Below are 20,217 nucleotides of genomic sequence, written 5' to 3'. Positions count from 1 at the left end.
CTCCTCCAGAGGTCCTGAGTTCAAGTCCCAGCCACCACATGACCATCTATAATGTGATCGGGTGCCCTCTTCTGGCCTGTGGGTATACATGCAGGCAGAGAGTACTGTCTACATAATAATAAATAACTCTTTAAAAAAAAGGACTCTTCCCAATATTAGAAATGTTGTCCTTTGATCACAAACCTCATGTCCTCCTCTTCTTCACCCAGCCAGAGTTAACTCTGCTTTCCATAACTATGCATGATTCTATTAAATGGGTGTGAGATTCATTAACAGTGCTATCAGAGACACATTCTCCAGGAAGTAAGCAGTGTGTTGATTACTGTGGGGAAATCCATTAACCCTTTCGGTCTCCATGGGAACCAATTAGAGGGACTCCATTTTAGCAGCAAAGAGACAGATCTATTAGAAACACAAGGCGTTGCTTCTCTCTCCAAACTTACTCTCTGGTGACCAATTCAGCTGTAAGAAAACAAAAGTTTTTGAACAGCTGTAATCCAGACTCATAAATTAACTGAAAGCCCCATCGGGGTTCTACAAATCCTAACAATAAGGATGGCAGCAGGCGTCCTAAGGAGGGTGGCAGACAACACGACTGAGAAGAAGCTTTTGTTCTGCTGGGGGGGGGGGGGGGGGCAGGGGCGGCAGCACTGTGGGTGTCTGTGTGCATGGAAGCTAGAGGTCAACCGCAGGCACTGTCCCTCAGGAGTCTTGAGACAGGGTCTCTTAGTGGTTTGAGACTTACTGAGGAGACTGGGTTAGCTGGCCACTGAGGCCTAGGGATCCCCCACTCTCTGCCTCCCCACAGCTGGAATTAGAGGCTTGTACCACCACACCTCGCTTTTTGATAAGTGTTTTTTGTTTGTTTGGTTGGTTGGTTAGTTGGTTTTTCAAGACAGTGTTTCTCTGTGTAGCCTGGGCTGTCCTGGACTCGCTTTGTAGACCAGGCTGGCTTCGAACTCACAGACATCCACCTGCCTCTGCCTCCGGAGTGCTGGGATTAAGGTGTGTGCCACCTCGCCTGGCATTGATATGTGTTTTAATACTGAATGAGTATTGCCCCAGCCCCTTGCTTAGGTATTTTGAGGCAGAGTCTTGATCTGTAGCCAGCCTTGAACTTGCTATACAGCCTAGGCTAGCCTCTGCTCAAATGTGTGGCATTCCTGCCTCAGCCTCCCAAGTGCGGGGACCATGTGCATGCGTCCCTACACCCAGCTACTAAGCAGGGCTCACTGGCTTCCTTCTTTGATGCTGTGATCATAAATCACTGGCAGAATGTAAAGTCTCTACAGGTTTAAAAAAAAAAAAAGGTAGAATATGTCTCAGCAATTAAAACTAGAATTGTAAAATTCTAATGCAAAAGACAGCGATTGCCAAGATTCTCCTGTTTCCCAATTTTGAAATATAGGCACAAATTACATAACAATATTCATAGCTGTTATTTTGAGATAGTTGGGTAAGAGAATCATGGATTCAGGCCAAAGTGCCTGAGACCAAAAGCAAGCATCCCTGTCACTAAGCCACTAGCTCCATGGCCTTCACTTTCCCCATAAAATAAAGCAGGTGCAAAAATAATACCTTGAATAGAGCCTGCTACACACTTGCAATCCCAGCACTAGAAGGTAGAAGGAGGAAGATCAAAAGTTCAAGACCAGCCTCAGCTACACAACACGTTCCAGACAAGCCTGGGCTACAAGAGACCTTGTCTTTTAAAAAAGGTAAAATGAAATAAAATAAAATACCATTTTGCTTTTTTTTTTTTTTAAATCAGAGAACTACAGTGAACAGAGAATGAACTAGTGGATGTAAAGTGTGTGCACAGTAGGGATATTTTAGTTCATAGTATCATAAACACAGGATGCAGTAAACATAAGGAAAGTGGCTGGAATTTTTTTTTTGTTTTTAAAGGAGGGAGTGAGAGACACAAGGACTCCACACCCTCTTCAGTACCCACTTCCCTAGTGCTGAGCCCCATCCTGTGGGGGAGAGGGTGGTCCGAGGAGGCCCACCCATCATGTCTTGGGGCTGACACTGTGGCGGATTGGGGGTTTAGGCTCTCCCTGGCAACCTCTCATCCCATGGGGAGAAAAAGCCACTCCCAGTGTGTCCTTGTCGTCTTGTTTCTGAGTCAGCGCTGTCCCTGCCTCAGGAGCAGCCCAAGCTTGTTTCTGGTTTTCCTTCTTGCCTCTTGTCTTGATGAGCCTCCATGCTGGGGAGGAGGGGGTGATGGGGAGGGAGGGCAGAGGGAGGGCAGAGAGGTGGGAGGGGGACAGGATCCTTTCAGAGCTGGGTTTTTGAGTCCTCTCTTCTCTTTGCACCCTACGCCTCCTTTGCTGCCTCTGTGGTCTCCCTGGGAAACCACAGTTCCTCTGAGTTTCCTTTCCCATCTCTTCCATGTCAAGTATCAGGTCTCCACCTCCAGCCCCACCCAGTCTTCCCGCTGAGTGTCAGATCCACACACTCAACTGCCTATGGAGTATTTCCAACTGATCTCCTGTGCTCCTTAGGAGCCCTTCCTTCCCGCCTTGTCATCTTCGGGCTGTGGGTGCCAGGACCCTGGAGTTCTACATGGAGATCCCCTCCCCTTCACAGCCAAGAATAAAACCTCCTCCATCCATCCAGCATCCCTGAAGGCCTAGTGCATGAAAAATGTTAACTATCCCCCACCAACATCACTAGCCAAGTAAACATCCAATCGCTAAAAGGAAAGTGGTATGAGGTTTGTTTTGTTTTGTTTTGTTTTTAAAGTAAAGATGAGGAGGAGGAGGAAGAGGAAGAAAAAGGACCTAAAAGAAGAAAAGGAGAGAGGAAATGACATCATTATAAACAAACAAAAGACTTGTACTCTTGGAGAACTGCTTCCTTAGGCTAAAGTTTCATTATGGGAATGAAACAATGAAACATCTTCCTGTGGGGAAACCAGTCGGCCAGCTGCTTTGGCCTCAGTATCCTTGAAACAAGTCCCACTGCCCCTCGATGGCTTTCACTTCCGCATTCACAGTCAGAACTTTTTGTTAATTTCCATTGCTAAGAAAGTTCACCTGTTTATGCTGGGTGGCGATTCAACCCTCCCTGACTTGCAGGAGGTGGGGGAGAACAAAGCAGTTGCTAAGCTTTATTTAACAGTTTGCTTCTAAGGGGAGCATTCCTGATCACTGCACCTTTATTCATATACTTCTAGCCATTAAAAAAAAAAATGCAGTGAAGCCCAGCTTGGTGGCGCTCGCCTTTATTCCCAGCACTTGGGAGGCAGAGGCAGGCGGATCACCGTGAGCTCAAGGCCAGCCTGGTCTACAAAGCGAGTCCAGGACAGCCAAGGCTAACACAGAGAGACCCTGTCTCGAAAAACCAAAAAACAAAAAACAAAACAAAACAAAAAAATGCAGTGAAGTGAAATGGGTTTGACCTCAAATTTCAGGGAAAAGCTATTTGGTGTGGTTTTCCTCCAGGATTATTCCTGCACAGTAGCCAATGGTATTACTTGGACACTGACTCCATTTTCCAGGATTAAAGTGTCAGTGTGCTTTTCCTCTTCTCTTGCTCACTGTTCACCAAACACCATTCTCCTGACCTCTGAACTCCTCTGCCAGGAAGCGGAGAAGTCAAACACTGCACTTTACTGCTGTTGTATAACTGTGGGAGAACCCAGGGTTCTCTCGGTGGAGTGGACTATAAGGCTGGTTACCAAAGAGCTCATGGCCCTTCCCAAAGGCGGGCAAACTATTCTGGTTCTGGTTAGGCGGCAAGACTTCGCTGGTCCTTGCCTCTCCAGACCACTTTCCCTCATCCATGAATACAGAAAGTCAGACAAGGAAGCTCTTAACCAGAGCTTAAACATAACAGGAAGCTCTCCCAGACCCCTCTTCCTGCCTCCTTCTAGAGAGCCAAGTCAGAAGCAGATAACGTATCAAGAATGCCGACGTGTCCCAAGTCTATAAACACAGGGGGACATTCTTGATGTCCTGAATCTATAGTAGAAAAGCTTGCCTAATGGAAAAAAGATAATCCTGGCTTTCAGAAAGGTTACACATCCCTTCTTATATGGCTACACTCTGATGCAAAAATGCATATCCTACCTTCAATATACTGATGGAAACAGACTGTGCAGCACCTATTTTTAGCTAAATCACCTAATTGTACAGTCAACTGGCAGCAGTGGCTTTTGAGGCACAGGTCTAGAGCTCCCAAGCCATTCAAAGAGGTTATGCAAGAGTTGTCGAGAAATTCTAAAGAAGAAGAAAAAATATTTGGTATCTAGGTTAGGTTAATATCACACTTCCTCTCTCTCGAGTGTCGCCTTGGAAACTATTATTTGACCCAAATGAGTCAGATCACGTCTTAAAGAGGACTCCAGATGCAGACGTGAGCATCTGCGCTGTGCTAGCTTTGCTATTTTGCAGCTTGTTGCTTGGCCAGTGAAAACCTACCAAACTGAGAGGCCCTCTCAGCTAGGGGTGAGCAAAACAGGGCAGTGGCGAGGTCGTAAGTGCAAGCTGCGGCCAGATGCTAGAGAAAGGCCAGTTCTCAGTCCTGTGGGAAGCCAAGAATCCAGCCAGGGAATGCATCAACATGAAATTCCCTAACTCCCAGAAGAAATCTATCCAGCAGAGAGCTGACAGACAAGCTCTGTTCTGTGCGTGGTCCTCTCTCCAGCTCCCACGATGTACCTGTGCCCTCCTCCTGGTCCCCAACGTTTTCGTGTTTGTTCCATTTGGCATTAAAATGGCCTTCAGCTGCCACCTCGCCATCACACCCTGGCATTGAGGGTCAGAAGAGGGTCAGAGCTTAGTAGTCCCTTCCCCAGAGTGGTACAGATGGCCCCACTTTGATCGTATGCAAATCAAGTCCTTTTCACTAAAGTAACCGTTGCCTGTGTTACCATGGGACGACATCTAAGGTAGAGTGCTTAACGTACCCTGCACATAAAAAAGACCTCAGTGCTCAGTTAAGAATGGAATACATATTCCTGCCATGAAACTATAGGACTCATTTCTATCAGCTACGCTAAAACATTTCTAGATGACACACATTCCTACATAAAAAGGTTTCAAACTCCTCTTTACAGAATACACTTTCAGAAACACACACACACACACACACACACACACACACACCCCATTTTGAGGAAAGGATTTCTGAAAACTGATACTATTTACAAACAAAACGTCCCTCAACTTATTTGCACATATTAATCACTGTAAGGGACGAGGCAGTCTTATAATGTTGTCAGTATCCAAAAATGTCTCCAGGATCATCTTTGGGTCTGAGATGGTTTTAACCTTCTTAAATCTCTTTTTGTAGTCTAGCAGGCCTCCATACCGAGAATGCAGGCAGCCTGCTAGTGATGGAGCCGAGAGAGGCATCCTGGGGTTCAGTCCCCATGTCTGCCCGCCACCCACAGAAGGACCATGAAATCTACATGATCCAGCCTTGGCCTCGGGGTAGACATTTGGTTTTCTTTCTCCTCTTGGTTTGTCCAAACTGTAAAGAAACCCATTCCCTTTAAACTACCAGGAAACTAAGGCAGGGGTTATGGATCGGAGGTTCAGATAACAGATGGAGAACAAATGAAGTATTTTAAATAGTCAAGACATCTGAAGTTAAGATTGAAGAGCAGGTTCACTGACCCCGAGAGGAGTGAGGGTGCAATCCTGAGAGCGGAGTTAGCATGCACATTACAGCCTGGCAGGTTGTGAGGAATAACAGCTCCCCTGAGGCAGAGGCGACCAGGCGCTCACAGCGAAGACTCGCATTTCTGTGGCTTTATAAACGGGCTATGTGTCTTACAAACTAAGAACTCACTGCAGTATTTTACACTATAGAGTCATGCGATGAATCAGAGCCAGCTTTTATGAGTCTACAAGAAACCACTGGTAACGAGCAACCTCCACACAAAAACCACTGGGCCCAAACGATTTAAAACATTTCGCTTCTTAATTAAGAGTTATTTTCCCATGCATACACAGGATTTTGTAGCACAAATTACCTAATTAGGTAATCTTTCTGTGTAGCTAAATTCCTCATTCAGCTCAACTAACCCTCCTAGTTGCTGTTCCCACACACTATTTGGTAATTCTGAGCCCGGAGTCTTCTAGGCCTTTGAATTTACCTGGGATGAAGCCTCACTGAGGTAAAGCCTCCAATATCCTAACTCATTTCCATAGCGTCAATGCTGTTAAGACATACCTGTCATCTTTATTAATCTGGTCTCCAAATCCCACCGTGTCGACGATGGTTAGCTTCAGCCGTACATTGCTTTCCTGTAGTTCGTAACTTCTGGCTTTTAACCGGACACCTGGCTCGTTGTGAGTTGCTGGGTCACTTTCAAATTTGGTGTTGAATAGAGTGTCCATCAGCGTGGATTTGCCAATACCTGTCTCACCTATATAACCACAAGAGGAAAGAAAATCAAAACTGGGTTAAAAGGTGGTGAAGGTAATATGGCCAGAAATTCCACCATTCTGGATGCCCTAGAGGAATACTTCCTTCGAAAAGCCTCTAAACCCATAAACTATTCAGTAGAAGGGGCCCTGAACTTCCAGATCAGGATATTTTCTAATAGCCAGGCCTGATGGTGTAGTAGGGTGACCCTGCCGCAGGAGGGTTACACATTGAACAACTTAGTGAGACTGTCTCAAAATAAAAAGTAAAACCAAATAGCTGGAGATACAGCTCCGTGGCAGAACATCTGCCTGGCACACAGAGGCCCTGGATTCGTTCCCTAGTATGGAAAAAACAAAACAAAACATTTTTAACCCTTAGATATTAGTACCCGTGAATCTGCCTATAGCTACTTTGTATACCACAAAGATAAACACTATCTCTTTTTTTCCCCAAAAATTGTCCTGTAAAGTATATTTCTTAAAGAAAAATACATTAGTGGATTTAATGTTAAAAAAATTTATATATTTTAAAGCAACTTTTTGGTAAAAATAACCACTAACGCTGCTAAGTGCTTACTTTGTGCCCGCCCCAGGATGGGAGGTTTCACATACTCCCTGGTCCCTCATCACCCAGGCACTGTAGTTACTACACTTGGCAGACAGAGCTGAGGCTCCTAAGCATCTTGCTTAAAGTCACAATGTAAAGTGGTGGAGGCATGGTTTTAACCTGGTTTATATGGTCCTGGACTTCCCATTAATCCTGACTCTCTGTTACAGCTATGGCTGGGTAACATCCCTCCCTCCCTCATTCCCTCCCTCCCTCCCTCTCCCTCTCCTCTGCTGAGCTGAAGTCAAGATAATAAACACTTATTAGTTCATGAATTTCACGGTCACAATTGTGATGACATTTTAAACATGACTTGAAGTGACGATGACTTTATTGATTTATAGTGACATTTCAAGTCAAGATACAGACTCCTTGTATGCACAAAGCAGAGAAAGGTCACCAAAACAACTATGTCAATCAAACAAGGAGGCCCAATGCAGGATGCGCTGAAGATTCTAAGTCTTCAGTTTAGTACAAGCAAAAGTCTCGCATGCCTGCGGCTCATCTGCTGAGTCGGAGAGAACCGAGCCTTGTCGCTGGCGAAGAGGCTGAATGTAGGCATGGGAGGTCAAGGGAGGTAGGTACAACAAGTAGCACTAGCCATGGATGCTTTTTAAAAATGTAATCAGCAAGATGTCCTCTTAGACTCAATTACATGTGTCAACATCCATCAGCCCCCTTCAGCAAAGCCCCGCCCTGAGAGCCATCCTGGGCATCCATCCTTCATCTGGAGGAAAGCAGCAATCACTGTCCACGTGGCCCAAGGGACAGGAGAGATCCTAGAACCTTGTGGAGAGCTGCGAGGTGCCGTGCCTTAACAAGGCGCAGGTTTCCGCCATCCCGACGGCGAGCGCTCTCTAAAATAAACAAGTCCTTATATGACAAAAGGCTGTGCAAGGGTAACAGGTGATCTGATGACGAGCAGTCCTGCTCTGACGCGGACCTATGAGGAGGTGACACCTGGCATGAGCTGATTGGCCCTTGAGTTGTACTTAAGTTTGGCCCTTCTCTTCTTCGGGGCCATTCTCACTGAGCTTAATCCTGAGTAAAGATCTCGAGAAGAAGTCTGGTTGTTGGTGTCTTATTTCCGCTGGACGGTGCGGCGCCGACAGACCCTTAAGGCGACTCTCTCACTAGGTGGACAAAGGAGTGATTGGGCATTGATTCCTTTCTTCGAATAAAAGGTTGTTCAACTACATTTTCCTCACCCTTTAACCTTTCCCATCGTGTCCCGATAGATCTAAAATCATAGAATTTCCTCCCTCAACAGCCCTCAGCCAGCCAGTATTTTTCCAGTGCCTACTACGAACCCAGCCCTGTGCCGAGTTCTAGGAACACAACAATGGACTGGTTGATATGGTGTTCTCGAATATCCTAGAATCTGGTCTAGAACATAACTGAGTATGAATCATGAATCAGACTGCAGTCAAGGGGAACACTATGGGAAGCAAGCTCCAGGTGCTGGCCACAGGCACTTTCCTCTTATGAGCAAGACCACACCTTCTCTCCCAGGACCTTGGGAGTCCAAACTAGCCTATAGCTGCACCTCTGACCCACAGGCAACCAGAGGCCTGGCTGCTACAAGGCTACTGCATACAGAGGCCCATCCAAGTAGAACGTCTATGACTGAGCGACAGGAAAGGCGTATAGAGAGAGTAAACGCATGGAAATGACGAGGGAGGGAGGGAAGGGTGTGAGCACACGGAAGCCATGGTGAAGACAGAGCGTTAGCTGGGAATATGGGAGAACAGATAGACGGGGAGGGCAAAATACTGGCACACAAAGGGTAGTCTTTGAGTGCTTACAATGTATAGGGAGGACAGGGTGAATGAAAACACCTCAGTTATTGCCTGAGCATCATCTCAGCCGGCTCTAAAGCGCCAGGCCGGATAGTATCTGAGGCTGCGTTTGAGCTCTCTTACTTTTTGAGTATGCATTTGTGTGTGTAACACATGCGCACACACACGCACACACACACACACAAGCGCGCACACAGCAGTATAAAAATAAGCCAGTCCGCTTCTTAGGAAGCAGCCCTTCCCAAACCCACAGCCGTAATTCATGGCCTCAGAAATGAGCTATGAGCAAAACAAAATTACTGTGTGATGGACACGGATAAGGAGGAGGATGCCTCCCCTTGAGAGGCTCGAGGTCCAGTAGGAGCCTGCGGATGACAGTGTCCCCACTGCTGCGGGCACGTGTTGCGTATTTGGTTCCCAGAAAACTGTATTGCAGGACACTGTCGAGGAGGCAAGCAGTGTCCCCCCCCCCCCCCAGAAGTTTCCACTGTGACAAAGGTTGTCAGGAGAGTGACCCACTTCTCTCTCATCTTTCCCCAAGGACAGCAATAAAAAACTCCCATTTGCAAGGCAAGGATTCTAGGCTACCTGAGACTCAAACTACTATCTCCTTTTCCCAGCTGAGAATTACTTAAGCCCCTGGGAATCAGGAACCATCATCTTTTTAAAAGACTCGGCATGCTTAGTGATTGCTTACACTAAGGTGGAAATGGCGAACAATTAGCATTCTGGACCTGCTTACGGCGCAGAGTGAATCAAGTGGTGGAAAAAACAACCCACTTTCCTCTGGATTTCCATGTTCTGCTTTCTAGGCCTAGGCTCTGTGCCTTTAAGAGCTGTAATGAGCCGCACAGCTAGCAGCTGGTGTGATTCACCAAACACGGTCAGTGGGAAAACAGCAGCTGGGAGTAAAAGGGGCCACAGAACTAAGGGGGTTTTGTCTTTTTGCAGGTCTGGGGCATTGTTCAGGCTACACAAGGGCCCTATCACTCAGCTGCGTGCCAAACCTTCGGCTGTCCTCTGTTTGTCTTTACTTTTGAGACAGGGTCTTGCTGTGTAGCCCTGACTGACCTTGAACTCACAGAGGTTTACTGAGCTTTGCCTTCCAGAGCGCTAGGACCCAAAGTCACATGCCACCACACCTGGCTATCCCTTTCCTTTGGTTGGTCGGTTTGACAAGGTCTTGCTTTATAGCCTTGGCTGGTCTTGAACTAGCCATGTAGCCCCCAGGCAAGCCTCAAACTTGCAACCTTGTGCCTCTGGGTCCCAAGTGTAAGGCTGAGGAGGCCCACACCATCATGCCGGGCATAATTTCAATGCACTGGCTTTTGAATCTTCTGTCTAAACCAGCGGGGCTCTACGTTCCTGATGCTGACACACTTCAATACAGTTCCTCATGTTGTGGTGACCCCAACCACAAAATTATTTTTGTTGCTACTTTATAACTGTAATTTTGCTGCTGTGACTTGGGTTGTAAATATATATGGCGTGCAGGATATCTGACATGCAACCCCCAGTGGGGTCACAACCCACAGGTTGAGAACCTCGCAGGGCTCTGTCTATACCTTGACATTCCCCCAAAGGGAAAGCTTTTCCATGTGTCACTGTTCTGTTGTCCCTTCATCTGCCTGAGTCCACGGTTGCAGGAGCAACTGAAGCCACTGGTGGGGCACTCTGCTGCTTCAGTTTCTGTGCCTCCTGCCAATGATGGTGAACATGACGCCCAGGTCCCCAGGGAAGTAGCCCACCCGTCCGCTTACTCACAGGCTCACTTCAGCCACCAGCTCTCGGGTGGACATGAAGAACAGCCAGAGCTTGGCAAGCTTGGATACAGGCAGAGTTGATGGCCAAACTCTGCCAAGACAGGGTAAGCAAGTCCTCAGTAGTTCCTGCCTCATGAATATGTCTGTCAGACATATTGGGCCAGAACGCTGAAGAAGATGCTCCCACATTTTAGAGAGTTATAGGTGACTGTTCAGGCAGCAAACTGTCTCTGTCATTTTAAAAAAATTATTATTAAATTAGGAAGCCAAACTTCCAGTTTACTCAGGTAATTAATTTTACTCCTTCTCAAGTCTCTGATTGGGTTGAAGACCAAAGAGTTGAGTTTCACAATTAAACTTAGTTGTTTAGGGATTAAGATGTCTTTAGGTCTAGATAGACGTTTTAAGTTGATAGAGATAAGATATGATAGATATTGAGTTATATTCAGATTTTTAGACTTACCAAGATAAGAAAGTTGTTTTCTTCAGGGTTGCCAAATACAAACAGCCAAAACACTATGAATGTAACATGAATGTAATTCCTGAATGTTCTACTTTATATAGGTGTAACAATATAAATGTATATGGAAAAATAATAAAGCCAATAAAAAGAAAATAAATAAATAGAGCAGCCAGAGCTGCAGTACTTCTGGAATGCTCCCAAACCCTGACCAAAACATACATTTTCTGAAAAATCCATACGAAAAAATTTTAGGTGTTTTTTTGTCTGAAGCAATTATTTCTGCTTGTACTTAATAAATCTGTCACACATTACACATTTAACTTGTGTTGGGCGTGTAACTGTTGCAGACGAGCCTGGCGATAGGCCTTGAGCTCTGATTCTAACCTGGGCTTCCCCTTATTTTCTGGAGTCAGCTTTGTCTTCACTTGTTTTTATCTTATGAGCTGTTACAGGGCCTTTCCTGGGGAAGGGGGGGGGCGACCAAGATGTATCAGATCTGATGTATTCTGACACCGTAGACTTGGTTGAAGCAACTGTAAACTTGTGTGTGCTCTATTCCTCTCCTCTCATGCCCTCGAAACAATGATGTTAGAGGTTTTTTTATTTCTATTTTTTTGTTTTGTTTTTTTGAGACAGGGTCTCTCTGTGTAGCCTCGGCTGTCCTGGATTTGCTTTGTAGACCAGGCTGGCCTCGAACTCACAACGATCCACCTGCCTCTGCCTCCCAAGTGCTGGGATTAAAGGCATGTGACCACCATACCCAGCCTAGCCTTTTTTTTTTTTTTAAATCCACTTTCAAAATATATTACTGACTGATTCTTCTTTTGAACCGGCTTCTCTTCAGGCAGGGATGGGACAGCATCTCACTCACCTTTGTATGTTCATAGCAAGCGACACTTAGCCAGATGGTGTGGCTGGAACCTCTGAGAGGATCAGCATCGTTTGGGAGAATGAATGACAGTTATAAAAACCTAAACTAGGGCTGGAGAGACGGCTCACAGGATAGGAGCACTGGCTGCTCTTCCAGAGGTCCTGAGTTCAGTTCCCAACAACCACATGGTGCCTCATAACCATCTACAGTGAGATCTGGTGCCCTCTTCTGGCATGCAGGTGTACACGCAGCCAGAATACTATATAAATAATAAATAAATAAATCTTTTTTAAAAACAAAATCTAAACTGGTGACAAAAGGTTGAATGAGAACGGAAGAATGTTTGCTAAAATGTCTCCTGCATAAAATGCAAGGCTATATTTAAAGGAAAGTGCAGTTGGAGGTGGGGAAGGGCGTTGGGGGTGCTGATGCAGTAGGGAGCCAGTAACTCGGGGTCTCATCTTGGTTATGCAAACTGTTCCCTCTTCCTTGCACTTTTTCCAGGACTCAGCACCAATGGCTCTAATGGCAGCCAGCTAACACAGCAGCTCTGAAACCAGGCTTGGGTTCATGCTGAGATCAGCTTCTGCCCTGATTCATTTTCTCTGCTTTCAACTCACAAAAGAAAATTACGATTCAATAGCCTTTTGGTTTAAAAAAAAAAAAATCAAACTTAATAGCATCGTAACTTTTACCGAACCCTTAATGACAAGAAAGTAAAACGAGAAGGGTGTGGTGGCACGCATCTCTAATGCTAGCACCCAGGAGGCAGGGGCAGCAGATCTCTGAGTGTGGCCAACCTGGTCTAGGCCAGCCAAGGCTACATAGTGAGATCTTGTCTCCAGAAATCAAGGAAAGAAAAGAAGAAAAAGAAAAAGGGAAATGATGCTTCAAATATCATTGGTGGGTATAGTGTGTAAAAAGTCCAATAGACAGGGCTGGATGAAATGCTGCAGAGGACTGGGCGTGGTGGCGCACGCCTTTAATCCCAGCACTCAGGAGGCAGAGGCAGGCAGACTTCTATGAGTTCAAGGCCAGCCTGGTCTACAAAGTGAGTCCAGGACAGCCAAGGCCACACAGAGAAACCTTGTCTCAAACAAAACAAAACAGAACAAACAAACAAAAACAAAGCAAACAAACAAAAAAAGGAAAGCAGCAAAGGAACTCCAGGCACTCAGTCAAATAAGGCTCCTCCTCCACTTGTTCTCCAAACATACTGATTTGCCAGAGCACATTCTAATAAACTTTAACGGGAGTTCCCCCCGCCCCCCCCCCCCCCCCGCCCACCCGATGTTGTTGCTATGAAATACCTCTGAGAAAGAGCTTAAATGTGCCTCACTTCTGATGTGCTAGTGTTTTAATGCTGACATTCCAGCTTCCAAATAAGTTATGTTGCTTCTTAGCCAAGAGCCCCGTATCTGTCAGTTTCCTGTTACTATAATAAAAGGCCGGAGACAGGGTAATTTTATAGAGAGGAAGTTTTGTTTAGTTTACATCTGTGGAGGTTTGAAAGCATGGTGCCAGCCTCAGCGTGGTGCTACTGAGAACCCAATGGCAGACGGCACGATGGCAAACGAGGATGAGGGGCACACGTGGGAGAGCTCGTGGCCAGGCAGGAGGCCGGAGGCTGGGGAGCGCCCCCTCAGAAGATCAGCCTCGGGGACCCAGGAGAACCACTTTAATCCCTCCTGAAGGCAAAACCTAAGCTCCTCTCACAGATGCCCCATCCTTAAAGGCCCCACAGTGTCTCAGCACGCCAGGTCCCCAGCACATGAACTCTTGGGGTGACAGACTCAAACCACAGCCAAATTGTGGAGATTTGCAAAGGAAACCTGGAAAATCTGGAGAGCTGCAGACCTTGTCTTGGAAGTATAGACAAGGTATTTATTATGGAGTAAAACAAAAAACCAAAAACAAAAAACCAAAAACAAAACACATTTTTTTTTCAAAGCACAGAAACAGCATGATCCTTTGTGTGAACCACAAATACCTAAGCACCCACGAGGGGTCCTTATCTGTCCAGTGTGTGGGGGCCCCACTCGATTTCCTTCTGATAAAATTTTCTTTCCTGGAGGGAGCCGCTTCTGTTTTGGAGCACACTGGCCTCCACTCTTGGCCAGGACGGGCACTACACTCAGAAAAAAATCTGTGATGCTCAGTGATCTGTGTCAGGGTAGGGCTTGTTTCTTCCCTGCAGTTGTTAAGCTTGTAATTGCTGGAGGCCAGACTGCTGGGAAGAAATGGTCCAAACTGCAAATAAGCCAGCAGTAGCAGCCAGCAACACCAAGGAGTAGACAGTGTTCTGACCATATGTTTCCATCCTAAGAGCCGTGTGTGTATGTGTGTGTGTGTGTGTGTGTGTGTGTGTGTGTGTGTATGTGTGTGTGTGTGTGTGTGTGTGTGTGTGTGAGAGAGAGAGAGAGAGAGAGAGAGAGAGAGAGAGAGAGAAAGAGAGAGAGAGAGAGAGAGAGAGAGAGCGAGCACCTGTGTGTGTACTGAGACAGGGAGGGCTTCTGTTGTTTTCTGACTGTGTGCGCCAGACCAGCTGCCATGACCTTCTGCCTCCATCTCACGCAGGTGCACCTAGGTTCCGGAAGCCTACCTGATGCTCCCAGATCATACAAGGACTCTAGAGATTTGAACTCAGGTCCACACACTTGGATAGCAAGTGTGCTTGCTCGCTGAGCCGTGTCCCCAGCTCTGGGGCCAGTTGCTCTTACATCTATTATTGAATATAGTAGTTTTGGAGACTATACTGGACGAAGGCGCTTCTTGCTATATTCAAACTGAACCTCTCCAATTCTTTGTGAAACAGAATTCTCCATTATAAGAAGGACAATGAAAGAAAGGCTTGGCTTGCACGGAAGATGATGAAAAGGGTCCAAGCGCTAAGGATGCAGGCATCTGCTGAAGTTATAAAAAGTAAGGGATGCATTCTCCCTAAGGGTCCTGTAAGTGGTGCCAGGCACAGATGCAGTCTGAGCCCTCCCTACACAACTGGAAGGTAATACAGTGGTTGGGTTACAAACCACCAGACTTAATTTCTCATTAGAGAAAGGGGTGGAAAGCTCCTAGAAGCATCCCAGGGCTACCTGTGAGGAACACGAATTCAGGTGGGAGGTTTGTAACTTTTCTATAATAAGCCCGTGTTATGTTAAATACTTTGAAAAGCTACATTTATGGATGAAAGCAAACTGCCTGTGTCATTACTATTTATCTAGGAAAGGCAGCATGGCAGACGCTAAATCTAATAGGAGAGCATTAACATAAGGAAATCCAACCTGCATCAAAATTGTGCTGTTTACCATGAGGATCTGGTCCAGCCTCTGAGCCAGTGCATGCCATGTACCCAGTTAGATCCTGCCCTACAGCAAGCCCAACCTCATGCAGCTCTCCACTAGTAGGCAAAGCGCAGCTCTCACATCGATTCATGAAGCCAATTTTGGAAGGGGAGCTAGGGAGGCTTGGAAGAGAACTCAGAATAGCAATTGGCCCGGAATTATAATTTAGCACACTTTGCAATACAAAGCCAACAAATTGCTACACTAGTGAACAACTGCCCTGCTCCACAGTAAGCGCACACCAAAGGATAACTAAATTCCTTTATGCCATGCTGTAGGACTAGCTGTAACTAAGGAGGGCCCTGTTCGCTACCAAGAGGCTTGCACACCGGGAGATGGGGCAGCTCGAGCCAGCTGCCCTGGCCAGGTCTTTCCTGTCATACTCTTTTTTGTTTGTTTGTTTTTCAAGACAGGGTGGCACACACCTTCAATCCCAGCACTTGGGAGGCAAAGGCAAGTGGATCGCTGTGAGTTCGAGGCCAGCCTGGTCTACAAAGTGAGTCCAGGATAGCCAAGACTACACAGAGAGACCCTGTCTTGAAAAACCAAAAAAAGAACATATATATTGCTTAAAGCAGCGATCTCAACCTTCCTAACACTGCAACCCTTTAATACAGCTCCTCATGATGTGGTGGCCTCCTAGCATAAAATTACTTTTTTTGCTACTTCATAACTGTAATTTTGCTACTGTTATGAATCATAATAAATATCTGATATTTCCAATGACCTTGGTTGACCCCTGTGAAAGGGTCAGATGGCCCCGCCCCCCAGAGGCTTAAAGGCTTTTGTATGCTTTTTACACTATATATCTGAGCTCCTTCAACTTCATAGAGCCTAATTAGGGGCTAGCTCCTCTTCTCCATGAAAAATTAAGATAAATGCTTTCATAACAATGTAAGACTGGCCAGTTGCATGGCCACAGGACAGAAATAGACAATTTGAGTTGTGCCACAACATTACATAGCGCTTATCAGATATAACCCTGAATCTTCACAATGGAGCCGCACAGAGAGAGCAGATATTATACCCTTGCTACACTGAAGGAAAATGGAATAAACTATGGTCACCCTTTCCCACAACCATGTCCCCTTCTGTGCAACAGGTGACAGCTTCACTTACCCACGCACAGGATGTTGAAACAGAACCCTTGGGATGTGGACTTGTTGACCAGCTGGTCAGGGAGACTGTCAAATCCGACATGGCCAGAAAGCGATAAGTTACGAAGTTCTTCATTCTGGAATTTAAGACAAGAAATGCTTGAGGGACCATGAACTATATCACCAGACATTACTTCTGCGACCCTTGTGACGTAAGCAGATGTCCTGATGATGCTTGAGGGACCATGAACTGCATCCCCAGACATTACTTCCGCGATCCTTGTGACGTAAGCAGATGTCCTGGTGTCCATGTCTTACCTGGCTTCCTCACTATCAGCTTCAGAACCTCCTCCTTCTATAGCCTTCCTCTAAAGGCAGACCACCTCCCTGGGGCGCTCTCCTTGCATTAAGTGTACATTTCCAGGAAATACCAGTTTAAAAGTGACTAGTACCGATATGTGCTAGGTGGCATTAAAAAAAAAAATTTAATAGCTTCCATCAAGAAAAACTTCCCGGCCGGGCATAGTAGCACGTGCCTGTAATCACAGCACTTGGGAGGCAGAGGCAGGCGGATCACTGTGAGTTCAAGGCCAGCCTGGCCTACAAAGCAAGTTCAGGACAGTCAAGGCTACACAGAGAAACCCTGTCTCAAAAGAGAAAAGAAAGAAAGAAAAGAAAAACTGCATTTATTTTCTACACATGCAAACAGAAACTCTTCCAGACACACAACAGGGCGCTGAGATATCTGAGATACTCACAGTGGAGGATACAAAGGACTATGATGGAGAGATGGCTCAGAGGTTAAGAGCACTGCCTGTTCTTCCAAAGGTCCTGAGTTCAATTCCCAGCAACCACATGTTGGCTCATAACCATCTATAATGAAATCTGGTGCCCTCTTCTGGTCTACTGGCTCACATGCAGGCCAAATACTGTATAAATAATAAGTAAATCTTAAAACAACAACAACATCAACAAAGGGCCAGGATGAAGGAACGTTGCTGCAACTACCATAATGCAACATAGTTAAAACTTCTCAACACACAAAGCAGGCCCACCTTTATTATTCATTGTCCAGGCTTAGTGGTGCTTCTCCACCCAGGCTCTGCACACACAGAGTCCGCAGGGTGAAGACTGGGGCAGAGGCAGTCAGGCATTGGAGTTGAGAGACTCATCACGTGTTACATGACAGTGCTGACCAGCTCCACAACTTTGAGCACATCTCATGGACATTAGAGATCACCTGTGAAGCTTTTTCTTCCTAAGCAACAACCACAAGCATCCAAGATATGCTTTCAGGAAGATGAGCATGGAAAGTCTCCGGGAGACAAGACTGCTGGTGCTCTGGCTATGTCACCAACTGACTTTGGGTTCAAATACTGAATTTGGATGAAGAAACAAACCTCATGTGTGTGGAGGCCTGGGGTCTGTTTTGATTGGCTTTCTCAATCACTCTCCACATTATTTTTTTGAGACAAGGCCTCTTGCTGAACCTGGAACACATCCAATAGGCTGCATTTTTTTACATGGGTGCTGAGGGTCTGAACTCAGGCCCTATGTTTGTGCGACAGGCACTTTGCCAGATAAGCTATTTCCCCAACCTCACAGTTCTGTTTTTTAGGTTAAAAAAAAAGAGAGAGAAAAGGCTTTGCACAATAACTTAGTCAATGATTTGCAAAGACTTTTTAAAATTCTCCTATGTCTGTATCTGGGATTATGAGTGTGTCTTCATAACCAAAGCTGGCTCCATTCTCAAATTTCTACGGTTGCTATATCGGCATAGAAATGTGACTTCGTAAATGCTAAGACTGATAGATTTTAGTGGTTTTGTGAACACTAGACTGAGTACATACCAGCTCTAAAATTCTGATTTTTATGAAATAAAGCGAAAACTCGAGGCCTTGCCTGTGTGGCGGCAGCTGCAGGTCTGAAGTCAATGGGACAGAGAACAGATGCCCAGTCTATGAATAGTCCCCTTGAGACCTGCCAACAGTAGCTACAAGACTAGAGAGCGAGCACTGAGCCTTGAGTGGAGCAGCATGGGCCACAGCACACCAAACAGATTCCCTCACAGACAGGCCCCGTGGGCAACGGCCCTGGATGACGAGTGAGCCTCGGCAACAGTGCCGGACTTCTAGCTCCAGCCCGTGGGCCTGCCTTTTCCTTTCAGATACCTCAAGAGTTCATTCAGACCATAGGTATTTTTAGGGTGTTTACCACATCCGCTGAGGCGTGGGGAGGAGGAGCAATGTGAAGCCGGCCCTGGATTATATTTAGCAATGTTTCCATAGCAGCTGTGTGGTGACTAGTGGGCACTAGGCTTGGAGAAGCCATCACACCAGCCTTCACTTCAGTTCTGTCCCACGTGCGTGTGGTCTCACACAGCAGAGAAAAATGGCTATGTCCTTATACTGCCAATCATGATTTTAACTTTCGGGGGGGAAAGAGAGATTGATGCTATGGACTCTGGCTTGCTTGGTTCCCAAATACCCGATATCCACCCATAAACCAAGTCTCAGGAAGGCGTCGGAGAGTAATTATAGCTCTCAGCCCAGAGCCCAAAGCTTAGCATCTCATATTCTCACCGTTACCCAAAACACGAGAAGCTACCCACACGCCCACTGGGTATTTTTATACCCACTGGAAACCACACATGTCGAGTTACACAACATTTTGGCCTTGAGATTTTTGACATTTAAAGCCCCGTCCTTTGCCCTTAGATTGTCTTATGAGATACCTGATTTTTAAGGTGCCTTTAAATTTTATCATGTAAGTCAGATCCTTCCCTGTGTTAAAAAAAAAGAGCCGCTGCTATCTCTGTGTGTGTGGTGGGTAAAGAGGAACCAGGTAGCTGCTCTTCACCCAGCTTAAGAACTGGAGACATCGGACGGACCACAGGACCACTCCCCTGCTAACTCCTACAACAGCGGAATGAAGTCCTTCTCCCCCGCACTCCATGACACTCATCGTAGAAGTTACTACCCAAGAAACCCACAGTCTAGAGGGCCAAGCCTCAATGGACTGCATGCATTCCCACATCATGGACACTATCCGGAAACGACTCCTACGTTTCCCCCGCATTACTCCGGTGTCCGCCTGACTTCCAGTGGTTCTCTTGAATTTCCCGATGTGTGCTGCAAACTGACACAACATTGAAATCTTACCCTCCCGTCCTAACTCCCCTTTCCCCAGAGTTTCTTGTTTCTATTAGTGGGATTTACCTGCGACGAGACTTCCGCTCTCACCTCAACTCTGAAGTCTTATCAATGCTAGCCACTTCCTCTTTCATGGCCTCCCCTGGCTTCTGTGCCTTGATTCTAACCCTCTCTACCCCTTCCTCTCTACCGTGATTCTAAAGCGGACTCGGTAGCCAGAGGTTCCCTCCAAATTCCCTGCCACCTCAAGGCTGTCCAGGCTTCAGAGCTGGAGACAAACCCAGGTATCTTCCCACTAGACGCTAGTAATTCCCGTTTGCTCTGATCTGCAAGGGCCTTGTAGCCATAGCTATACCTTACAGACCCCACTCAAACATTACCACCAAATTCATCTTTATTATGAAATCTTTTGAAGCTGGGGCGGGGGGTGGGGGAGGGAGGACACAGAAATTTGAATACGAGGAGTCAGCATCTCCAGCCGGAGGCCTTGCATTTAGCCATCACCAGTGCAGGCAGAGTGATCTGTGATGCTGCCAGACAGCCTTGGACACTAGAACGCTTTCAACTACTATGGATGTCCAATATGTTCAGGGAGGGGGGAAAAAAAAACACCTCGAAAACCTTAGTTCTTTGGCAGTCGTAAAGGGTGGAAATTGAGAATCAGGGTAGGCAATGTGTCCCTGGGATATTTTCACTGCCTTGGCAATGCCAACACGTTTTGACTTCTATAGCCATGGTACA

At 46.3% G+C, this 20,217-nt stretch overlaps 1 protein-coding gene across 11 annotated transcripts in view; it reads right to left on the bottom strand.

Annotated features, from left to right (window-relative positions):
• Positions 1–20,217, bottom strand: part of SEPTIN11 (septin 11) — a 92,427-nt gene that overhangs the window by 28,177 nt on the left and 44,033 nt on the right. For all 11 annotated transcript variants that reach the window (XR_014775144.1, XM_084760179.1, XM_084760182.1 and 8 more), the window contains exons 2-3: positions 16,347–16,461; positions 6,187–6,382 (exon numbers count right to left, since the gene is read on the bottom strand). Coding sequence is in view for 10 of the 11 variants with exons in the window: in XM_084760179.1 (XP_084616305.1) it covers positions 6,187–6,382; positions 16,347–16,461 (311 nt within the window). In the remaining variant the exon portion in view is untranslated. The remainder of the gene's footprint in view (positions 1–6,186; positions 6,383–16,346; positions 16,462–20,217) is intronic.

The sequence above is a fragment of the Acomys minous genome (assembly GCF_964271855.1).
Source record: "Acomys minous genome assembly, chromosome: 15".
NCBI classification, from domain to species: domain Eukaryota; kingdom Metazoa; phylum Chordata; class Mammalia; order Rodentia; family Muridae; genus Acomys; species Acomys minous.
This window is presented reverse-complemented; position numbering and strand designations above follow the sequence as displayed.